This window comes from Oryctolagus cuniculus, chromosome 3 (genome assembly GCF_964237555.1).
Source record: "Oryctolagus cuniculus chromosome 3, mOryCun1.1, whole genome shotgun sequence".
Lineage (NCBI taxonomy): Eukaryota > Metazoa > Chordata > Mammalia > Lagomorpha > Leporidae > Oryctolagus > Oryctolagus cuniculus.
The window spans coordinates 63,101,950-63,126,438 of NC_091434.1; the positions used below are offsets into that span (position 1 = coordinate 63,101,950).

The window sequence follows — 24,489 nt, forward strand, 5'->3', positions numbered from 1 at the left end:
AGTGTTCCACCAATTCAGAGCAATTAATTATTCTTTCTATGGGGAAAGGCAGAATAATACATTTAAAATCATTATAGACTAATCAAAATTTTCAAGAGCTCAGCCTTCCAAGCATTTCATGGAAAATCAGTGATGTCTAATGATAAGTCACAGCTGTAAGGAGATACTTTTATGATTACAATTAAGTAAATATTACTAACTGATGTTCCAATAAAAGAAGGTTTGTTTTTGTTTTTTTTTTTGTTTGTTTGTTTGTTTGTTTGTTTTTGCCAGGCAGAGTTAGACAGTGTGAGAGACAGAGAGAGTTATAGACAGCGAGAGAGAGACAGAGAGAAAGGTCTTCCTTTTTCCATTGGTTCACTCCCCAAATGGCCACTATGGCTGGCGCTGTGCTGATCCAAAGCCTGGAGCTGGTACTTCCTTCTGGTCTCCCATGTGGGTGCAGGAACCCAAACACTTGGGCCATCCTCCTCTGCCCTCCCGGGCCACAGCAGAGAGCTGGAGTAGAAGAGGAGCAACCGGGACAGAATCAGGCGCCCAACCCGGGATTAGAACCTGGGGTGCCAGCGCCGCAGGCAGAGGATTAGCCAAGTGAGCCAGCCAGTTTTCTTTTCTATTTTTTTTTAAGATTTATTTATTTATTTGAAAATCAGAGTTACACACAGAGAGAAGGAGAAGCAACGAGAGAGAGAGAGAGAGAGAGAGAGGTCCTCCATCTGCTGGGTCATGCCCCAATTGGCTGCAACGGCTGGAGCTGCACCAATCCGAAGCCAGGAGCCTGGAGCTTCCTCTGGGTTTTCCCACATGCGTGCAGGAGCCCAAGGACTTGGGCCATCTTTTACTGCTTTCCCAGGCCATAGCAGAGAGCTGGGTCAGAAGTGGAGCAACCGGGACTTGAACGAGCGCCCGTATCAGATGCCGGCATTGCAGGCCATGACTTTACCTGCTGTGCCACAGCACTGCCCCCAAGAAGTTTTCTTTTGAGCTGCAAAGACTCTGGCAGTCTATTGGTTTGCATTTCAATGTATTATTCATTTTGTATTTTATCTTTCCATAAGCTTCTCTACACTGGAATTCCATAAGCCATTTGCAAGAAGTTGTAGATGAAATGTAGAACTGAGCTTCGTCTCCAAGCCTTTCTTTGTGGGAGTGGGATAGTAGAGTGTTGGGAAAGGTAAGCAGACCCAGTCTTAAACCTTTGCTTAAAGCAATGGAAAATATAACAAACAAAAGCTTTTCCTGCAAGCTCAAACATGTGGTTTACATCTGTTCCCTTCAGACCCCAGAGGCCTTTGATTTATTAAATGATCCTCTAATTCAATGGTTCTCAACCCTGACCAACAGCTGGAAGGCAGATCCTCTGCACAGTGCCTCCTCATTCCAATGATGACTTCGTTTGTCCGGGTGGGACTAAGGCATCTGTAGTTTCCTGCGGCTCTCCAGGCGATTCTGTTCTTGAGCAAAGAAGCCAATACTGTGGCACCAGTTTTTCAGAAAAGAAATGCTTGTTGCAGCATCAACTGTCAAGGGGACTGGAAGCATGTCTCAAATCTATCTCCCCAGCCTGGGGCATGTTTTATGGGTTAGGCGGAAATTCTGCTTTGTGGAAGTACCGGTGAGGCAAGTTCTGATTGGGGCACTTTAGCACTGGCTCTTGCTGGTTCAACAGAGCAGCCCCATCTGTTGGCAAGAGGCAGTCTCCTCTCATAGGATCTTTTCTAGCAAATAGGCCCCAGGGACTCTCCCCTCAACAGATGTTTCTAATCTGGAGTGAGAGCGGCTTAATCTGTGGGGATCTCTAGATCTAGTTGGATCCAGAGAGAAATGTTGGCCTTGAAATGTGTCGTTTTCAGAATCTTTTGCAAAATTTTAGCCTGGAAATCTACTAACCACCTGTGGTATCCCTAGATCAATCCAAGTGGCCTGGTGCCATCTTATCTTATGCACACTCACTTGAAACCAGAGCACACTGAAGGCTCAGGCCAAGCCAGTCTTCACTGGCTGGGAGAGCCCCACTTCACCTGTTAGGAACGGAGCAGGACTAGTTTGAGCCAGTTTGGAGATTCCAATTCCAGTGGTAGTCAAGGGTTCCCAGCCCCTGTTCTAATACTATGCACACCTACTATAGTCTGTAGATTGTATAAACATGCATGTAAACATGCATATTTTGTGTCAGCATTCTTCCATAACTTATGGACACAATAACTCAGATAGAAATCCACTTGACAATGTCTTAGAATTAATATGGGTTTTATCATGACTTGTTTTTCTCATCACATGTTCTGAAAATGTAACTATCATCATCATGTGGCTGTTCTTAGACTTGAAGGGTTGGAATTTATTGACTGTTAAAGACCCAAGAAGGAGTTAAGATTCTGGTTTTAAAAAATCACTGTTAGTGTTTAAATGGGGGTCAAGACTAGTTGGCAGCTTGATCATGAACACTGGACAATTTCACTGTTACAAATGGAGACCTTAAACACCGAGAGGATGAAAGAGATCTTAGGTGAACTATCTTTGCTGTGAGTCTGAGACTAGATTTTCAACTTCAGCTCCTGCCTTGGGGAGCCTAGAGTGGTTTCTCTGATAAAGTGGAAAGAGGGAGCCTTAAGGTTTCTTCTGTTCTCTAAAATATGGCTCTCTTGGGTTGGCTAGGATTCTTAAGCATAGTGAAGACAGATCATTTCTCAAGGATATGTAAGCTCAAACTGCAGCAGTTGGTTTTCTACAGTGTTAGTGGATATTGATGGTGGAGAGACCCTGTTTTCTGGTTGTACTCTCTAGCAACACATTCAATACAGAATGTGTAAATGAGGCTGCAAGTGAAGAACCTGGGTTAGAAATACATCAGATTATTGTTCTCTGTGTCAGGGACACAGATCATTTCCTTTGCTGAAAAGTAAAAATTATCTTTGGCCTTCTGCATTGTCTTTTTAAATGTTAGAGATAATGGTTGAATGTCACATGCAAAAAAACAGGTATGCATGAAAGAAACCAGTACCTCTCAAAAGCAGTTTTACTTCAGAAATACCTGAGATAGGAAAAATATTGGGTCAAAGCACTTGAGGCAAGAGGAGTCTACCACAATCATAAGAAACTCAGTCCAGATTCTAGCAACCTAATTACGTTAATTTATTAAAAATCTCTCTGAGGGCCGGAGCTGTGGCACAGCGAGTTGAAGCCCTGGCCTGAAACGCTGGCATCCCATATGGGCGCCCATTCTAGTCCCAGCTGCTCCTTTTCCAATCCAGCTCTCTGTTATGGTCTGGGAAACCGATAGAAGATGGCCCAAGTGCTTGGGCCCCTGCATCCACATGGGAGACCTGGAAGACACTCCTGGCTCCTGGCTTCGGATTTGGCGCAGCTCTGGCCATTGCGGCCATCTGTGGAGTGAACCAATGAATGGAAGACCTCTCTGTCTCTACCTCTCTCTGTAACTCTGTCTTTCAAATAAATAAAATAAATCTTTAAAAAAAACCTCTCTGATTATAGATCATTTCTTTTCATTTGTCCTGTGGAGATGAATAACATTTGGGCACCATTCTTTGTGTGACATTTCGTTATGGACACATAGGCATTTTTTATTTTCCTATCCAAGTTTCCACGTTTTTAAAGATATTTTATTTTATTTATTTGAAAGACAGAGTTACAAAAAGAGGTAGAGACAGAGAGTGGCCTTCCATCTGCTGGTTCGCTCCCTAGATGGCAGCAATGGCCGGAGCTGAGCAGATCCGAAGTCAGGAGCCAGGAGCCTCCTCCAGGTCTCTCACATTGGTGTAGGGTCCCAAGCACCTGGGCTATCCTGTACTGCCTTCCCAGGCCATAGCAGAGAGCTAGATCGGAAGAAGAGCAGCTGGGACTAGAGCCGGCACCCATATGGGATGCTGGTGCTTTAGGCCAGGGCTTTAACCCCCTGCACCACAGCACCGGCCCTTCAAGTTTCCATTTTTAGAAATGTATGATCCTAGTGTTTCTACCTTCTTGTTGATCCAGTTTCCTTATCTGGCTGTCTGTGAAGCTTTGCTGGTAAGTGTGTTGAACTTTTAGAGATTGTCATCCTAAAAGTTCTTAGGCAAACTCTAATTCTTGTCTAAAAAATTTATTGTCTAAAAAATTTCCAAGCTCTTATTTCCTAAAAGTATGTGTGTGTGTTTACAAGGGTACTTTTTGATCCATCTCTGATTCCTCCTAGAAGAGCCATCTTCAACTTCTTTTCTTTCTTTCTTTGATTCTTTTTAAAAAGATTTATTTACTTTTATGATCACTGTTAAATATAAGAGTGGGAATAAGAGAGGGAAGAGATGTGCAATTTGGGACATGCTCAAGCTGACTTACCTCAAACGGTAGAGTTAGAAACATACCAGGGGATTCCAATTCAATCCCATCAAGGTGGCATGTACCAATGCCATCTCACTAGTCCCAGTGATCAATTTCTGTTCACAATTAACCATAATGATAGCACTAAGAACCAAAGGGATCACATAAACAAGCATAGTGTCTGCAAATACTAGCTGATAGAATAAAAAAGGGAGAGAATGATCCAACATGGGAAGTGAGATACACAGCAGACCCATGGAATGGCAGATGTCCTAAATAGCACTCTGGCCTCAGAATCAGCCCGTAAGGCATGCGGATCCGGCTGAAAAGCCCATGAGAGTATTTCAGGCATGGAAAGCCAACACACTCTGGGAAAAAAAAAAAAAAAAAAACACCCTAAATGAAAGATCACCGCGAGTGAGATCCCAGTGGAAAGAATGGGTCATCAAAGAAGGAGGCAACTTTCTCTGAAGGGAGGAAAGAACTTCCACTTTGACCATGGCCTTGTCTAAAAATTATCGGAGTCGGTGAACTCAGGGGGCTTCCATGGCCTTGGCAGCTCATGACAAGAGCCTAGGGTGATTACTGATGCCATAAACAAGAGTGTCAATTTGTTAAGTCAACAACAGGAGTCACTGTGCACTTACTCCTCATGTAGGATCTCTGTCCTTAGTGTGCTGTACATTGAGATTTAATGCTATAACTAGTACTCAAACAGTATTTTTCACTTTATGTTTCTGTGTGGCAGCAAACTGTTGAAATCTTTACTTAATATATGCTAAACTGATCTTCTGTATATAAAGAGAATCGAAAATGAATCATGATGTGAATGGAAGGGGAGAGGGAGCGGGAAAGGGGAGGGTTGCGGGTGGGAGGGACGTTATGGGGGGGAAGCCATTGTAATCCATAAGCTGTACTTTGGAAATTTATATTCATTAAATAAAAGTTAAAAAAAAAGAAAAAAAGAAAACAGAAAAAGAAAAAAAAGATTTATTTACTTTTAATTGAAGGCAGAGAGAGAGAGAGAGAGAAAATGAATCAGTCTTCCATTTGCTAGTTCACTTCCCAAATGCCTGCCACTGCCAGGGCTGGACCAGGCTGATGTCAGGATCCAGGGATTCCAATCACGTCTGCCAAGTGGTTGGCAGTAGGTGAACCCACTAAGCCACACTTTCACTCCTCAATTCTTTCCTTAAAACTGACCAGTTTTTTTAATCACCTCGAGACTCTGAACACCCATCACTACCCTTTCTTTTTATCTGTGTAACTCCTACTGATCATTTGAGTGTGTACTTCAACAGTTAACTTTCTTTGGGTGATTTTCTCTAACCCTAGACCAAGTGTGGCTGTTTGCTGTGTGTTCCATAGTCCTCTGTGTTTCCCATGCTATTACATTCATGTGTGGTCATTACCTGGCTAGTGCAATCTATGTTTAAACATCATTTGTTATTTTTAAAAATATTTTATTTATTTATTTATTTGAAAGGTAGAGTTATAAACAGTGAGAGCCAGAGACAGAGACAGAGGTCTTCCTTCCATTGGTTCGCTCCCCAGATGGCCGCAATGGCCGGAGCTGCGCCGATCCAAAGCCAGGAGCCAGGAGCCAAGAGCCAGGAGCCAGGAGCTTCTTCCCAGTCTCCCATGAGGGTGCAGGGGTCCAAGGACTTGGGCCATCTTCTGCTGCTTTCCCAGGCCATAGCAGAGAGCTGGATTGGAAAAGGAGCAGCCGGGACTAGAACCGGTGGTCCATATGGGATGCTGGCGCCACAGATGGAGGATTAACCTACTGCGCCACAGCACTGGCCCCTAACATCATTTGTTATTAAACTTTTTTGATATGTTGTGTTGTAATTTTCATTTGTTTCCAAAAACATTTTTATTTTCCATTTGATTTTTCTAAGACCCATTATTCATTAAGGAACATGTTGTTCCATGTCCATGTGTTTGCATATTTTCCAGAGATTCTTGAGTCTTAGATTCCCAGCTTCATTCCATTGTGGTCGGGAAAGATTCGTGATGTGATTTCAAATTTTTTTGAATTTGTTGAGACTTGCTTTATGGCCTAGCATATGGTCTATCCTAGAGAAAGTTCTATGCAGTGATGAAAAAGATATGTATTCTGCAACTGTGGTGTGGGATGAGAAGTTCTGTAGATATCAGATAGGTCTATTTGGTCCATAGTGTAGATTTGTTCTGTTGTTTCTTTGTTTCTTTTCTGTCTAATTGATCTGTCCATTGATGAAGATGGGCTGTTGAAGTCCCCTATTACTATTATATTCGAGCTTATGTCTCCCTTATATCCATTAACATTTGTTTTAAAAAGCCAAGTGTCCTGGCATTGGGTGCATGTACATTTATTATATTCATATCTTCCTGTTTAATTGATACCTTAATCATTAATTGGGCCCCTTTTCATCACTTTTAATAGTTTTTATGTTAAAGTCTACTTTGTCTAGTATCAGGATGGTTATTTCTGCTCATTTTTACTTTTTGTTAGCATGGAATATCTTTTTCCATCCTTTCACGTTCAGTCTGTGTATATCTTTGTTGGTGAGGAGTGTTTCTTGTAGGCAGCAAATAGATGGGTCTTATTTTTAATCCATTCAGCCAGTTTGTATCTTTTAATTGGAGAATTTAGATCATTTACATTCAAGGTTATTATTGATAAGTAAAGACTTAGCCCTGTCATTTTTCTATTAATATTCCTATTTTTTGTTTTGGCTTTCCTTGTACTTTCACTGGAAGATATCTGACATGTAAGCACAGATCCTGCTACAGGGACCCACCCCAGGCAATCAGGGAGCGCCGAGCCTCTGGCACCACAAACTGATTGCCCAGAGATCCAGCTGCAACCTGTGCCAGAGTTCCCACAGTCTCAGCATGCAAGGTTCCCACAAACACGGGGTGAAGAGCATCTGTTCTGCCTTGCTAGCTTGTCCCTTCCATGGAGACAGCAGAGACATTTCCAGAACCAGCTGCCTTTGGATCTTCTGCCTTGGCAGTTTGAGCCCCATAGCCTTTGATGTGTTGAGAGGTTGCAGGCACCTCACAATCCTATCTGATGTCCAGCCTCCTGTCAATCCTCCCAGCCAGATTAAAAGTCAGTGGGGAACACAGATTTTTCCCTCTGATAAAATCCCTGGATTACAAGCAGGCACAAGAGGTTCTGCAGCTGCTACTGGTGTTAAAATGGCACCTTCTCCCCACCAGTTTCCAGGCACCTTTGTGGGGTGATGGGGAGAAAGAAGTGTGTTCTTTTTTCTGTGGGTTAAGTAGGTACCCTGCCCCTGTTAGGGCTTCAGGCCAGACTCAAAAACAGTGTGGCATGCAAGCCTCTTCGTCCGGCAGTATTACCATTGGCATGGCTGCTGCAGTCTGCTCTCATCTTCATCTCCCAAACTGGTGTATGCTCTGTCTCTTGGCTATGGGGGTTGTGTGTTGTGTCTGTACTCATTTCTACATGTCTGCACCTTCCATGCTGATTCACAGCATCCCTCTTTTCCTGAAGAATTTCCACTGCAGATTTCTCTGCAACTCTTCTCTGGGAATGCACTTCCTCCCCATTTTATCTGCTTATTTCTCCTCTCCTAAATCAGTATGTTCTTTCCCTTTTCAGCCATCTTCAAATCCTGTAGTTTTTTTTTTTTAATTGTTGTTCTATTAGTCATCGTTCAAGTAGTTTCCATTTTTTTATTTTCAATATTGATGCTGATGTAAACATATCTGTATATCTGTCTTCTGTATATGTTGTAAAAACTTTCTCTAAACTTATGCCAAAGAGTGAAATGTGGTGCCTTAATGGCTTTTCTATATTTTACATAAAAATGATTCAAAAATATTATTGAGCACTTACAGTGTGCCTGGATGAAGCACTAAATTAAGAGAGACAATATTTCTGCTTTCTGGAAGAAAAACATTTCTACCTGCAGGGACAAGTAACGTAGTAAGATAATTTCAGAGAATACTGAAAGCTAGAAAGTGAATTGTACCATTCTCCTGCATCATTATCTTCTATAATTTTTGTTGCTTTGAAGATTAAATATAACTCCTTTCCATGTCTACAAGACTTGGCAGCATTTGGTCCCTGTCTCACTCTCATTTTCCCTTTTGCTCCCTGCAGGCTAACACACTGACCTTGTAGTCTTTGGAACTTTCTTAGCTTTTTCCACTCCATGTCCTTCATTTGCACTGCTCATCTTCCTGGCAAATTCTTATTGATGATTCAAGTCTCAGTCTACTCATTCTGTTTTCAGATAGCACTTCTTTGATCCCTATAAAAATAGGTCCTTGCCATTCAGCCTCCCTTATGTACCTTGTTCTTTCCCTCTGCATCACTTACCATGATACATAATGACACAGTAATGTCATCTACCTCATCTACTAGACTGCGAATTCAATGAAGGCAGGAATGATGCTTTTTTTTTTCTTACTGCTATGTCTTCTTGCCCCCAGCCTGACATATAGTGGTTCCTCTGTTATCTTCTCAAATTAACATAAATTACTTTTTTTCTGAAAGCTTTGTTGCATATTCATTATGAGCATGAGACTTGGTTTTGTTTGGTTTCAATTTCCCTTGCTCTTTTTGGGCTATTCCCTCACAAAGAACTTTGGGGGCCCCAGATCATAATCAAGCTTTATTAGAATACCATCTAAGGACGCCTTGTCCTTTTGATATTGAAGACATACATGGGACAACAGGTAGCCTGTTGCAGTGTTTGCTTAGTCTTGAGGTTGCCATCTAGTCCACAGACAGTATCCCTATGCCCTTAGATCCAATCCACAGCTTCAGATGGAAGTAGGCAGTAGTACTCTGTTTTGGTTTCTAAGCATACTATAATGGGGTCTGTGGAGGACATAGAGAAAAGCCTCAGTCACCTAAGCTTAAAATGGTATGCCTGGATCCAGTTTATTATCTTTCTTGGAACATTTCTAGTCCCGATTACTCTTTCTGAGGCCAATTTTCCCTTCTTTTCCCTATATTATTATTATTATTTGAAAGTAAGTTGAAGGTTTCATGACATTTTACCCTAAAATACTGTGGCTTATATATATCCTAAAAGTAAGAGCATTCTCCCACATCATTACAATTCCACTATCACAACTAAGAAACTTACGTGAATACAATGACATGATCTTACATTAAGTCCATGCTCAACTTGCTTCAATTTTCCTCCCAAAAACAAATCCAGTGAATTTCCAGTAAAGATCATATGGTTTAGAATTTCAGATCTCTTAAGTCTTCTTTAAACCAGTGAAGTTTGCATAGCTTTATTTTTATTTTTATATTTTGTTTCTCATGATGTTGATATTTTTAAAGAGTCTAACCAACTGCTGCCTGGGACATTTGCCCCTGAATCTCTATTTATTTTTAATAGAAAACTTTTATTTAATAAATATAAATTTCAAAATTACAACTTTTGGATTATAGTGTTTCTAACCCCCGTAACCACCCTCCCACCCGCAAACCATCCTATCTCCAACTCTCTCTCCCATCCCATTCTTCATTAAGATTCATTTTTAATTCTCTTTATATACAGAAGATCAACTCTATACTGAGTAAAGATTTCAACAGTTTGCACCCACACAGACATAAAGTATAAAATACTCTTTGAAGATTAGTTTTACTGTTAATTTTCATAGTACAACACATTACTGAATCTCTTCTTTATAAAGACACATTTTACCTTTGTGAATAAAGAACATTTGGGGTGGCACTTTGAGATTATGTGAACATAATATTTAATAACATTTCACCTAATGGGATTAGCATTCATTGATGAACCTGGCTTGTAACCATTATTATATTGATAGTTGTGAAAAAGATATTATATAATTTTCTTATTCTGTCAACATTTTTAGCTGGCATTATATACAGAAGTCTTTCATCTACTCCCTCCACACCTTTTTTGGAGTATTTGGAAGTATCACTATGAACTCATAAATTCTTTTTTTCACAGGATCAATTTGACCAGAAAAAGAGTAACTTTTTATGTTTTTTTCTTATATGATGTTTGATATATAGTTGTCTTTGTGAAATAAGTTAATAAATAATATACTGTGGGTTGCTCTAAAAATATTTGCCCTTCCTCAATTTTGATGTATTGTAGTTGGGTTTAAAGTTTCTTTCTTTATTTACCATGGTTAACAATGGTGGGTGTGATATGTTATCATTTATGCTCCTTTGGTGAATTAAACATGAAATAATGTCTGTTACTGTGATGAAGTATCCATGGGAGAAAATTCCCAGTGATACCACTTACAGAAGTGCAGTGTTTTTTAATTTTCTTCTTCTCCTTGACAACAGTGTACACACAACTAATATTTTCTCTCTCGTAATTATAGGATCGGCGATTCAATGATGAAATTGATAAGCTAACGGGATACAAGACAAAATCATTACTGTGCATGCCCATACGAAGCAGTGATGGTGAAATTATTGGTGTGGCCCAGGCAATAAATAAGATTCCTGAAGGTGCTCCATTTACTGAAGATGATGAAAAAGTAAGGTTTCATGACTTTCATATTTTGTACTTTCCTTTTTGATCATTCATTGATATTCTTCCTGAAAAGACAGGAATTATGTAGCTGTTGGTTTAGCCCATTCATGGATCAAAGGGCTTTTCCTCATGTTACACAAAATGTAACTGGATTTTTAAAATGTTTCATAGAATGTGATATAATTGAAAATAATTACTTCATCTTTACTTTTTTACCCTCCCCCTTTTTCATAAGCCTCAGTAATATTCTTGTTATTTTCTGGTCTTTATGCCCCCTATAAGTAAAGTTTTTAATTGAAGATCACAATGCTACCACACATGGCCCCAGGGAAGACAGGGACTAGAGGAAGATTACTGTGTTTCGGAAACTCAGCACTTTCTCTTGTATTTTTATAACTACAATGAAGAATTGTTTTCTCAGTTCTTACATAAAAACCTCAATAAAATGAATGTTGTTTAATTGTTACTGCAAATTGCTAATAAAAAGCACATTATTTTTGTCCCTGAGCAGCAGTTGACCTTGGTAGAGGATGTATTTTTTGTCCTGAAATTTCAGTTCTTTACCAGTTGTTTACTCACCATCTTGTACTAAGAGACTCTTCAAAGAGCTGATGTGTTGGCTTTGAAGCTCTTACTTTCATCCTGAGTAGGATCTGGTTAGGTGTTAAAAATCTTGTAGTAAAAGCACATTTTGGTTAAGTTTGATGACCTCCTTATTCTAATTAATTAAAGAATGTATAATTTAACCTTGTGGATGTGGGTTTGCTATTTGCCAGAGTTGATTTTTGATGCATTAAAATACTACAGATCTACAGGTTTAGAAATCCAATACAAAATATGACTGTAAGGACACCAGATGATTTCTGAATGAAGAGAATCTTTCATTGAGGATGTTTCTTTGGTGGAATTGGAATGTTGTAAGTTCTGGTAAAAGTTTATGAACTCTTAATAGTGATATTGGGTCTCAGATGATTTACCAATTTGATAAACCACATAGCATGTTGAAGACTTTGGGTGGGGACCTGGAAGGCACTAAGATAAACCTAAAATGTGTCATGCCATCCAGGAGCTACACAGGTAGAGAACAAGATGTCCCAAGACATGCCCAGAGAGCCTAGACAAGAGAAGGTTCTTCTCAGAGGCTTGGAGGAACAGAAAAGGGTAATATTTGATCTTTGAATCCAGAACAGGCTTCCATCAGCCAGACCAGAAATGAAGTAGAGGATGCTTAGAAGTGTATGTAAGTATGGAAAGGAAGGTTTCCATGGAATGCACAGATAAAGCAAAGATTTCATTTTCTTCATTTTGTATCTTAGATGATAGAGCCCTGAGATAATGTGTCTTTTATAAGAGTTTAGATAGAAGGATTTGGACTTTATGTCTTTCCAGGCATAACAACTACATACCCATGACATCCCCCACACAGTTCAGTTAATACACAGGTGGTAGCCCTGCCTTCTTCATTTAAAGAGAGTCTCATCTTTGATTTCATTCATGTTAAGTTTGTTTTCTGGACTTTTCTCAGTGGATTTATACTTAGGAAATAGGACTTCTTAAGCTCTGAATGATTTCAGTGTAAGATTTACACAGAGCTTTATACCTGTCTTGAACAGTGTCAATGTTTAGATCTATTGAAAATGAGAGTCTGGGACTGAATCCCAGCTCAGCTAATGATAAGCAGTTGCTTGGGTGAGTATCTTAATCTCTCTCACTTTCCTTATCTGTCAGCTGTATTATCTGCCATTCTATGGTGTTAGAATTAAATAAGGTCATAAATAAAACACATTTTTTAAAATATAGGAAACTAGGCAAATGCAAAGCATATATTTTTCTGTTTAAACTAACATTCTCCCAAGAATTTTAAAATGTCTTCAACTTGTCATTTATTACCAGGCAATTTATTTCTTAGATTCAACCTCATTTAAACAATTCCTTATTCAAAATACTGGATTTCTCTTTCGCAGTTATCTCACATGCCCACAGTAACATAATTTTAATTTTTTTTTATTTAAATGAAGAGCCAGGGGTTGTGTAGGGGTGGGGGCGGGAGGGGGGAGAGAGTTCTCATGTGCTATATCACTTTCTATATGCCTACAATAGCCAGAGTCAGGTTGGGGCTGCAGGTGGGAGCAAGAAACTCAATCCAAGTCTCCCACAAAGGTGGCAGCGATCTAGTTACTTAGGCCATCAACGCTGCCTCCCTAGGGGTGCAATAGCAAAAAGGTGAAGTAAGGAACTGGAGCCAGGAATTGAATAGAGGCACTCCACTGTAGTATGTGGGCATCTTAACTGCAAGGCTAAATGCCCAGCCCTCCGGGCAGCACTTTATCTTTCAGCCTCTATAATTCCCTCACATGACTTTAAACTCCTACTATAGTCTCACTTCTTAAAAAAAGACTATTAGTCATAGCAGGAAGATTGCTTTCATGTAGATAATACTGTCCAGAGAGTATTTTGTCTCGACAACTTCTAGATCTGGTTAAAGTCCTTTGCTGCAAGGATTCTATATATTGTAAACCAAATTGGAGTGATAAAGAAGAAAAGGTAGGGGCCAGCACCATGGCTCACGGTTAATCTTCCGCCTGCGGCGCTGGCATCCCATGTGGGCACCAGGTTCTAGTCCTGGTTGCTCCGTTTCCAGTCCAGCTCTCTGCTGTGGCCCAGGAAGGCAGTGGAGGATGGCCCAGGTGCTTGGGCTCCTGCACCCGCATGGGAGACCAGGAGGAGGCACCTGGCTCCTGGCTTCGGATCGGCGTAGCTCTGGAGGGAAGACCTTTCTCTCTGTCTCTCTCTCACTGTCTAACTCTATCTATCTATCTATCTATCTAAAAAAGAAAAGCTAGAAAACACTCTTTAAGTGATGAATTGGAAGTATCAAAATCTACATTCTTCTCCTAAATAAGAGAAAGCACACAGCATAACACTGCAGAGTCTATTTGGGTTGAAATTCCATGTCCTCCATGGTTTGTGTAGTCTTGGGCAAGTTACTTAGATTCTTTGTGTCCCAATTCCTTCCTCTTAGAAGAGGGATGATAAAAATAATGTTTGTCTCGTAGGCTCTTGGAAGATTAAATGAGAGAATACAGAGAAAGAACTTGGAAGAATCCTCACACAGGAAATCTTCATGAAATATTGGCTTTTACTGACAGCACATTAATACATGTGGGATACAGCCAGGCTCAGTTAAAAACACTACCTCTGTGTAATTTGGGGCTGTTAACTTTTATTAAGTGGATATTTTGAGTTACTAAATATGTGTAGGTGCCGAGAGGGTGGTATGCCCAGCAGGATGTGTGTGTGTATGTGTGTGTGTGGGGGGGGGGACTGAAGCTCTGTACACCTTACTGCATATCTCTCCGTGTGCATCTCTCCCACCTGACTGTTTCTGACAGATTGGTTTATGATAAATGGATTCCCATAGTGAGAGATCAGATATACAAATGGATAATCAACAGACCATACATGACGATAGAACTCAACCCATGTTGTCTTCCATGGTCAGTCTAGAAAGCCAAATCACAATATCTGAAGCTATCAGCCCAGAACAGTCATGATTTGGTCAATGATTGCAGCTTCCCTAGATTTTTGCTCCTGCATTTCCCTCTACCACCATATACTTTCAACTCAGGGTGAGCCAGAAAAAAAGAATAAGTTTTCTCCCCAAATTAATAATTACCTAAAATGTCCTGCTTCTAGTTAGTCTGCATTTAGCTTCTGCATGCCAACAACTTCCAATCAAAGCAGACTTAAATCTTCTCTGCTTCACCATCAAACTTATCCACTCCCCTTTGAGTCTACTAAATGCAAGTAATGGTGGCCAACTTCCACGTTATAGCAAGATTTAAGTAAGTAGCCTCTATTTATCATACATAAGCTGTATACCAGGTTCTCTTCTGGTGGTGAAGTTTCAACAATGAAAAAGGGGGATATACTACTTTATAAATTCGTAGTTCTCTCATGTTATTATTAGTTGTGTGGTAGTATCCTTATACTAATTTGTGTTTTGCTTTTTAATGTAAAGTTACTTCTTACATATATGTTCACATGTGACTATATCATGCATTTGCCACTTATTGGAATTATAAAGCTTTCTTTTTCTATTTTTCTATAAAATTTACTTAGGCATTGTACTGTCACTGGGAATTTGGGTTATTTCCAGTTTTTTCACTACTACAAATAGACCGTATTTGTAGATTGAATGAATGAACATTCTGGACAAATTCCTTTTTCTTTTTGTGTTGTTCCCTTGGGGTTTATTCCAAAGACTGAAATTATTGAATCAAAGTGGACAGAAAGTTTTATAGCTCTCATTCCATGTTATCAAAGAGCTTTGGGAATGTGTTGAACCCATTTTCTATGGTAGTAACATGCACACATCTATTTTCTTAGAACCCTGACAAATTTGTTCAGTTCACATATTAAAACTTAGTTTTTCTTAGTCTGCCAGGAAACTTCAGATAACCTCCTCTCACATTTGCCAGTAAAAACTCTAGGAAGAGAAGTAATTTCAGTGTTGCCTACGAGTAAGGGATCAAGGAGCAAAAGGAAGCTGTGTCATGAGTAAGATGCTCTGGACTTAGAAAGCCTCCAAAACAGGTTCAAGTCTTGGCTCTGCTGTTTATTAGCTGAGTGACCTTGAGCAAGATGTTGAATCCCTCTGTTGTCTAGAATCTCCGTCATAGGGTTGTTGTAAAATAGGAATAAAATAGAGAATAAATGTAAAATGTTTAGGGTACCACTTACCACCCATAAGTGAGCCTTATGTGTTGTGACTGTATATTCAAAGCCAAACTAAAGTAATCTGAACCCTATTTATTATTTTACTTTATACATATAAGAGCCGTGTCATCATTTACATGGATAGTGGTGAATTTGTCACCTATTTTCATACTATGATTTGTGTGTCCTGATATCTTGAAATGTCAACTTCTGGAGGCTGTAAGCTCAGTTATGTGTAGTAGAATTTTAAAAATCCTGCAGCACTAAATCCAGTAAAATATATTCCTTAGATAAATGAAAAATTAAATAGGATGTATTCATTTCAGTGGTATTTCTGTATCTAACTTAATTGCACATAGGATCATTTTGTGGTTTTGATAAGCAAAATACCTGAGATTCACTGGCCATGATATGCCTTGTAATCATTGTTGGCAGAGCCTGGAAAGATCATTTGGTCCATTCCTCACCACCCTTGCCCTTTCCTAATGCAGGAATCTTTACCTAAATGATGGCCATGTAGCTTCTGCCTGACAACTCTCATTGTAATGACTTCAAAAGCATCATGCTCACCAAACTTCTTGGGTAATCAGAAAGAATTTTATCTGAACTGGTGAGAGTGTTTGAAATTTCATATCCCATATGCACATACTAATGATTTAAGTTACATACTGACAAATTACTATCTGGGTAATTCACGTTGAAACTACACAAAAAGGCAGACGATGCAGAAGAGGTGATTGGAATTTTCTGGTTCACTTGATGGGCTTCAAGCACATGTTGCTGTTTTTCAGTGATATGTATAAGCTAGCTGATTTAGGAGAAATGACTAGACTCCTTGCATCCAATTAACTCATCACTTTATTATTCCTGGGTGCGTAAAGGGAGGTATTATTTTGCAGAACAAAATAATGAGACCTGAATTGGAGCAAATATTTTTGATCTATTAAGATATATGAGTATACCAACATGAAATGTGGGAAATGGAAATGAGCACGGTTCTTATCCACTCTCCCAGGTTGCCTATATCACAGCCCCCATGGCACCTCTTCTTGTTGTTGGTGTCTCGTAAAGTGTGATGTGTCTCTTTGTGGTTACTTCCCAATAGCTGACATATAAGGCAATGTAACTTGAAGTTCTTCTGTTTCTTTATCCTCTGGGTACCTCTTTCCAGCTCAGAATTTGGAGTGTCGGGCTGCCCTGCTGCTCTCCTTCATGCTGACATGTTCAGACACCCTGTAGAGCTGGGATGTCGCCAGCTGAGCTAGGCTGTCAGGGGACTGGCTGTGTTCCAGGAGCTTGTTACTGGTGACCGTCCCTCACTAACTGATATTGAGGATAGTGCGTGGGGGATGCTAACTAGTCTCTGCAGAGACTGGGGTTTTGTTGTCAGCAACAACCAGATAACGGAGAGGACTTCAGAAGTTTTGGCCTTACATTTCTAAAGTATTTCTGACTATATAGAAGCTGATGTTTAAGATCCATGAGATGTTGAAGATGCAAAATTTATTAAAGTTCACTGTAATGGGGAGGTGTGTTGAATATATCACATGGACAGGGGTGACAAATCAGTGGCCCCAGAAAGCTGGCAGTGACTTGCATGTGTGTGACTTGTATATGATATTTACTGGCATAAGATTGACTTTTTTTTTTTTTTTTTTTTGACAGGCAGAGTGGACAGTGAGAGAGAGACAGAGAGAAAGGTCTTCCTTTGCCGTTAGTTCACCCTCCAATGGCTGCTGCGGCCAGCGCGCTGCAGCCGGCGCACCGCGCTGATCCAATGGCAGGAGCCAGGAGCCAGGTGCTTTTCCTGGTCTCCCATGGGGTGCAGGGCCCAAGCACCTGGGCCATCCTCCACTGCACTCCCTGGCCACAGCAGAGAGCTAGCCTGGAAGGGGGGCAACCGGGACAGAATCCGGCGCCCCAACCAGGACTAGAACCCGGTGTGCCGGCGCCGCTAGGCGGAGGATTAGCCTAGTGAGCCGCGGCGCCGGCATAAGATTGACTTTTTAAAAAATTTGGATACCTTCAGACATGACTGCAAGGCATAGTTCTATGATAATAGGCAGCCCCCCAAAACCAGTTAGTTTGGAAAAATCAGTTTAATGGGAGCAAAATCAGACTTCTTCTGTCCAATTAGGAATAGTTTCTACAAAAGGTAGTTTTTTTTTTTTTTATTTGACAGGCAGAGTGGACAGTGAGAGAGAGAGACAGAGAGAAAGGTCCTCCTTTGCCGCCGGTTCACCCTCCAATGGCCGCCGCGGCCGGCGCACCGCGCTGATCCGATGGCAGGAGCCAGGAGCCAGGTGCCCCTCCTGGTCTCCCATGGGGGTGCAGGGCCCAAGCACCTGGGCCATCCTCCACTGCACTCCCTGGCCACAGCAGAGGGCCGGCCTGGAAGAGGGGCAGCCGGGACAGAATCCGGCGCCCCGACCGGGACTAGAACCCGGTGTGCCGGCGCCGCTAGGTGGAGGATTAGCCTAGTGAGCCGCGGCGCCGGCCCAAAAGGTAGTTTTTAAAAAGTTATTTTAGGCCGGTGCCGTGGCTCACTAGGCTAATCCTCCACCTGCGGTGCCGGCACCCTGGGTTCTAGTCCCATTTGGGGCGCCGGATTCTGTCCTGGTTGCTCCTCTTCCAGGCCAGCTCTCTGCTGTGGCCTGGGAAGGCAGTGGAGGATGGCCCAAGTGCTTGGGCCCTGCACCCGCATGGGAGACCAGGAGGAAGTACCTGGCTCCTGGCTTCGGATCAGCACAGTGCGCCGGCCATAGTGGCCATTTAGGGGGTGAACCAATGGAAGGAAGACCTTTCTCTCTGTCTCTTTCTCTCTCTCATTGTCTAACTTTGCCTGCAAAAAATTATTTTAAAAATTGTTATATAATAATATTTATACAAAATCTTGTATATATGTGGGTAATGGTATTACAACAACCCTATCAGGCCAGTTTATGTGTTTTCTATTAATACTGTATTATCTTTAAGATAGTCAAATACTGTAAGAGAAATGTATTAATTAAGAAATGTCCTTTGTGTTCTCAACTCATGTATTTTTCCTTTTATGCCTGTATTTCAATTGTTAGATTTTCAAACTTCTTACAGCAAAATTATAATTATGAATCAGTGTTTATAAAAGGATGTCTAAGTCCTTGACAAAAGTCTCATGATTTCAGCTTAAACTTGAGCAATAAAAATTTCAGTCCTGGAAACATTTTAATCCCATAATTCATTATTTGCAATATTTTGTCTTATTTAAATGAACTTGTTACTGCACAGTTTGCCTTTTAATAGCTATTATTCTGTGACATTCCAAGAATGGCAGAGATGAATTTGTTCATGTTCCATGTGTTCTTTGGACTATATCTGACTCAGAGGTTCAGAAACCATCAAGATTTGTGAGAAAACTGTTACCAATGCAATCAGGTTCAACTTCAAGTATTTTTTTTCCTGTAGGAAGAATAATGCTGAGGACTCCTGGCTTGATTCTCTAAATCTTCCTTAGGCAGAGTCTCACTTTGGGGTACAAAAGGCAAATCTGCCTGCCATGGTCTAATGTTAACTCCCAGGTATCTACCCTGTTCTTGATTTTTGTCTTGGGATTCCCATTTCTATAGCTTTACTTATATTCTTATCTAGTTGCATGGCATTCTCCTAGTCACCTTTCTTTCATGACTTATAAGGTCAAATTCTGTCATCGCAGAACTAATTTGGCAGTATTCCAAAAGTGACTATTGTTTGTCCTTATAAGTGATTCCTAACATTTTATAGTGTGGAATTTTTCTCAGATGTCAGTTGGATTTTGAGTAATCCTTCATTGAGAAAATATATGATGATCAAATATTCAGCAATTTTAAAAAATAATAAAACAATTTAACAGAATGAAGGACAATAATCATAGGATATATACTTTTCCAGATGCAGATGATGCTTGTATGCATGTTAGTTAACAGACCTCTTGCAAAAATTCTGTTGTCCTCTGGTGGCTAATATTACTGACATTTGTAACTTATTGCTTCCTTAGCTTTATTTCTATGTTTCCAAGTGTTACCAAGGAAGCAGTAAGTGCTTGGATGCAACAACTTTCTTTCTCTTTTCATATGCTTTTCAGAATCTAGTAAGGTAGTTTGTAGTTGTTAAGAACATAAAATAAATTAGCATAATGGGTTGTAAGGTATAACCGTTTATGATGTTCAATATGGAAGATTTCGAGTAACAGTTGAGCCACACATAATTTTTGATATCCATATAGTGTTCAGTTGCGTGGAAGAACCATTCATTCATTCACTATTTATTAAGTTTCTAATTATTAGACACTACCATATTTGAAACATGGTTCCAAGGGCTGAGGTTAAACTGATAAACTGTATGTGTCTGTTTCTTTCTGCCTTTCAAATAATTAAAAAAAAATAAATAAACCCTGCCCTCTTGGAGTTTACATTCATATGGTAAAGACAGACAATAAACTAAATAAACATGAAAGTAGATAACACAATTTCAAGTATTGATTCGATATAATTTGATAACTCAGTGAGTCTTTTTCTGTAGATTTACTTAAGGAGGGTGCTTAATTAAGTCTAGGTAAATATCAAAGGGGCTCGGAATAAAAAGAAATTTTCACTAGGGAGTAAAATTTAAGCCAAAGTTCTCCCTCAAATAACTATGGTAAGTGGTGGCTGATCTACTGAATATCTGTTTTCCTCCCTTTTCTCTAGGTGTTCACATAAGCTGTGCATACTTTAGGCTGCCTTTTGCACCAAATTTGAACTACAAGGAACTGTTATCTCATTAGTATGTTCACCTCAAGTGTCTGTATTGCATCTTCTTATAGTATCGCATTGTAATCTCAACATCAATTCCTATCCCTAGGTTGGTGATGTTATGAGACAGACCTGACATAGCCAGGCTGTAGATATTACACAGGGATACAGACAGGACTCTGGCACCTCTGAGAAGAAAATGTCAGGAGCTGAAGATTTCAACACATTCTAATATTAAGGGACTGATACATCCAAGGCAGAACTTGAAATAGTCTTAAGTCAAGCCACTTGTAAAAATGAAAATGAGCAAAAGAACTACTTTACAAACTCTATTTCTGACTACACAGAGAGAATGATCTGCAGCTACATTTTAGAAATAAATAAGCACTGTTGGCAGGGAGAATTGTTGAACTAGAATAAGGTGCTGTGAATTCTATTACTGGGGTTTTCCAATTAAGACAGATAATTGTCTTCCTTGAAAAACTAATTCAGTGTTATCATCTGAATAAATAGCAAGGTTGCTTCTTTTCTTTTTAGAATGGGGAAATACTTGAATTGGAATTTTGAAAGCTTAAATCAAATTTTTTTAATAAAAGTGGAATTTAGTAGAATTTCACATATATGTGAATATGCCAGAATTGAGTATCTCTGTCTTTCTTGGATTTTTCCCTTTTAGGATAAGATTTTTCCCCTAATTATAAGAGTAACAAGAATTTATTGTAGAAATGTGAAAAGTACAAAAAAAAAGGGGGGGGGAATTAATAGCACCAATCTTCCTAACTTTCAGAGATAAAACTTAATATTCTTGAGATATTTCTTTACATTTGTTAACTTTCAGTAAAAATAAAAGTATTTTCCAAAATTTGTATCATGTAGCATATGCAGTATTTTATTTTAAACACTTCTTAAAAGATGTAACCATTACATATATGTGCAATATATTCTACCATGTAATTATATAATAGTTTATTTAATCATTTTATTTCTTAGCAATTAGGTTGTTTCCAAAATCATGCTATTATGAAATCACTAAAAAAAATTGATGAACATCTTTATAAATAAATCTTGGGCCACATCTTAGGATGGCTATTTAGTTAAAGCAATAAACAGATTTTTTGTAGGCAAAAAATGATCCAGTATTCACAGTTTCACATGATACAAACTAATGTTTAGGATTACTGGATTGGGGGCAGGTGCTGTGGCATAATGGGTAAAACCACCGCCTGCAGTGCCGGCATCCCATATGGGCACCGGTTCAAGACCCAGCTACTCCACTTCCAATCCCGCTCTCTGCTGTGGCCTGGGAAAGCAGTGGAGGATGGCCCAAGTCCTTGGGCCCCTGCACCCGCGTGGGAGACCTGGAAGTGGCTCCTGGCTTCGGATTGGCCATTGCAGCCATTTGGGGTGTGAACCAAGGATGGAAGATTCTCTCTCTCTCTCTCTCTCTCTCTCTCTCTTTCTCTGCCTCTCCTTCTCTCTCTCTCTCTCTTTCTCTGCCTCTCCTTCTCTCTCTGTGTAAGTCTGACTTTAAAGTAAAATAAATAAATCTTTACAAAATAAAAAAAGGATTACTAGATCAAAGAATTTGAATGTTAACTTCTAAACAGTTTTATTGAAGTACAATTCATATACCACACAATTCGTAGTTCAGTGATTTGTAGTGATTATGTTAGCAGAGATGTGTAACCATCGCCGCACCAAATAAATTACGATGTTTTCATCACCCAAAATGAAACCTCATTACCCATCAGCCATCACTCTCTGTTTCCTCCCAGCTGTCCTAGTTCTAGGCAACTACCAATTCACTTTCTGCCTGTGTGGATTTGCCTTTTTTGGAAAGTTCATATAAATAGGATTATACAACATATGATCTTTGTTAGCTGGCTTCTTTCATTTAGCATAGTGTTTTCAAGGTTTATACCTGTTGCAGCCAATATTTCCTTTAATAGCCAAATATAATTCCACTGCATGAATATACCACATATTGTTTATCCATTCCCCACTTGATGAACATTTAGGTGGTTTCCATTTGTTGACTGTTATGAATACATACATGTAGAAACTTTTGTGTGAACATGTTTTCATGTCTATTGAATATAGACCTAGGAGTAGAATTGCTGGGTCATATGCTCACTCTAATGTTCAGGAATTACTGGACTGTTCTAAAAGGGGGTATGAGGGTTCTAATTTTCTTTTTCAATTCCAGTTATTATCTTCTTTTTTATTATAGCCATACTGATGGGTCTGAAGTGGTGTTCTGTTGTGGTTTTGATTTGTTTCATGGCTAATGATGTCAAGCATTTTTCATGTACTTTATGGTAGAGCATTTTTTTTAAATTTTTTTTTTTTTTTTGACAGGCAGAGTGGACAGTGAGAGAGAGAGACAGAGAGACAGGTCTTCCTTTTTTTTTTTTTTTTTTTTTTTTTTTGACAGGCAGAGTGGACAGTGAGAGAGAGAGACAGAGAGAAAGGTCTTCCTTTGCCATTGGTTCACCCTCCAATGGCCGCCGCTGCAGCCGGCGCACCGCGCTTGATCCAATGGCAGGAGCCAGGATCCAGGTGCTTTTCCTGGTCTCCCATGGGGTGCAGGGCCCAAGCACCTGGGCCATCCTCCACTGCACTCCCTGGCCATAGCAGAGAGCTGGCCTGGAAGAGGGGCAACCGGGACAGAATCCGGCGCCCCAACCGGGACTAGAACCCGGTGTGCCGGCGCCGCAAGGTGGAGGATTAGCCTATTGAGCCATGGCGCCGGCTCAGGTCTTCCTTTTTGCCATTGGTTCACCCTCCAATGGCAGCCGCGGCCGGCACGCTGCAGCCGGCTCACCGCACTAATCCGATGGCAGGAGCCAGGTACTTATCCTGGTCTCCCATGGGGTGCAGGGCCCAAGCACCTGGGCCATCCTCCACTGCACTCCCTGGCCACAGCAGAGAGCTGGCCTGGAAGGGGGCAACTGAGACAGAATCCGGCACCCCGACCGGGACTAGAACCCGGTGTGCCGGCGCTGCAAGGCAGAGGATTAGCCTAGTGAGCCGCGGCGCCAGCCTTTAATTCTTTTTTTTTTTTTAAGATTCATTTATTTATTGGAAAGGCAGAGTTAGAGAGAGGCAGAGGCAGAGGCAGAGAGAGAGAGAGAGAGGTCTTCCATCGGCTACTTCACTCCCCAGATGGCTGCAACAGCTGGAGCTCTGAAGCCAGGAGCCAGGAGCTTCTTCTTTCTCTGCTACTTGGGTACAGGGGCCCAAGGACTTGGGCTATCTTCTACTGCTTTCCCAGGCCATAGCAGAGAGCTGGATCAGAAGTGGAGCAATCCTGGTGCCCATGTGGGATGCTGGCACTGCAGGTGCCAGCTTTACCTGCTACACCACACCACTGGCCCCAAGCATTTGTTTTTAAGGCTCTTGATGAATCTCACCCATTATCTTTTCTGAAAATTATATTAAATTTTAATGCTAATGGCATTATATGCACTCACTGTAGTTTTCCCAGCTTCAATGTTATAATTTTAAAAATTACATTGTATTCATTTCTAACTTCACTTTATTTTCATTCCTTTCATTTATTCTGTGTAGCCATGCATTCCACAAAGAATTCATCAGCCATTGGTCTAAGTTGATGTATTTCTTAACTAAAACAAAAAAGGCTAGAATTATGCTAAATGATCTAAGCCAATCTGATAATATACAACTCCAAGATGATTTGCAATAGTTCCTAGATGCAACATAACAGCTGCCAAAATGTTGAATCAGTTGGGAGTTGGTTACTTTCCTATAATCTTGGTGTTTAGTTTTAATAAAGCAGATCTCAAATCAAATCATGTCATACATAAAGATACTTATTTCATTTATTTTAATAAAAGTTAAAATAAAATGATTTTTAGAATGGGTCACACAGTAAACATAACTATGTACTTTGTGTAAGAGATGAAGCCAAACAAAATGATTTGAAAAATTTGAGAATTAAATACACAGCAGGGAAATACAAACACAAAGAAAGCAAGAGTGGTCGTATTAATACTACATAAGGTGGAATTCAAAACAAAGATAAAAATATGAGGGAAGAAGAGTGTATACTTTTTAAAGGCTTATTTTATTTATTTTGCAAGTCAGAGTTACAGAGAGAGAGAGAGAAAGAGAGAGAGAAAGAGAGAGAGAGAAAGCGCTCTTTGATTTTTTTGGCCTACTCCCCAAATGGCCAAAATGGCCAGTGC

At 40.2% G+C, this 24,489-nt stretch overlaps 1 protein-coding gene across 2 annotated transcripts in view; it reads left to right on the plus strand.

Moving 5' to 3' along the window:
- Positions 1–24,489, plus strand: part of PDE11A (phosphodiesterase 11A) — a 450,256-nt gene that overhangs the window by 52,107 nt on the left and 373,660 nt on the right. For both annotated transcript variants that reach the window (XM_051849396.2, XM_051849397.2), the window contains exon 2: positions 10,660–10,818. In XM_051849396.2, the coding sequence (XP_051705356.2) occupies positions 10,660–10,818 (159 nt within the window). The remainder of the gene's footprint in view (positions 1–10,659; positions 10,819–24,489) is intronic.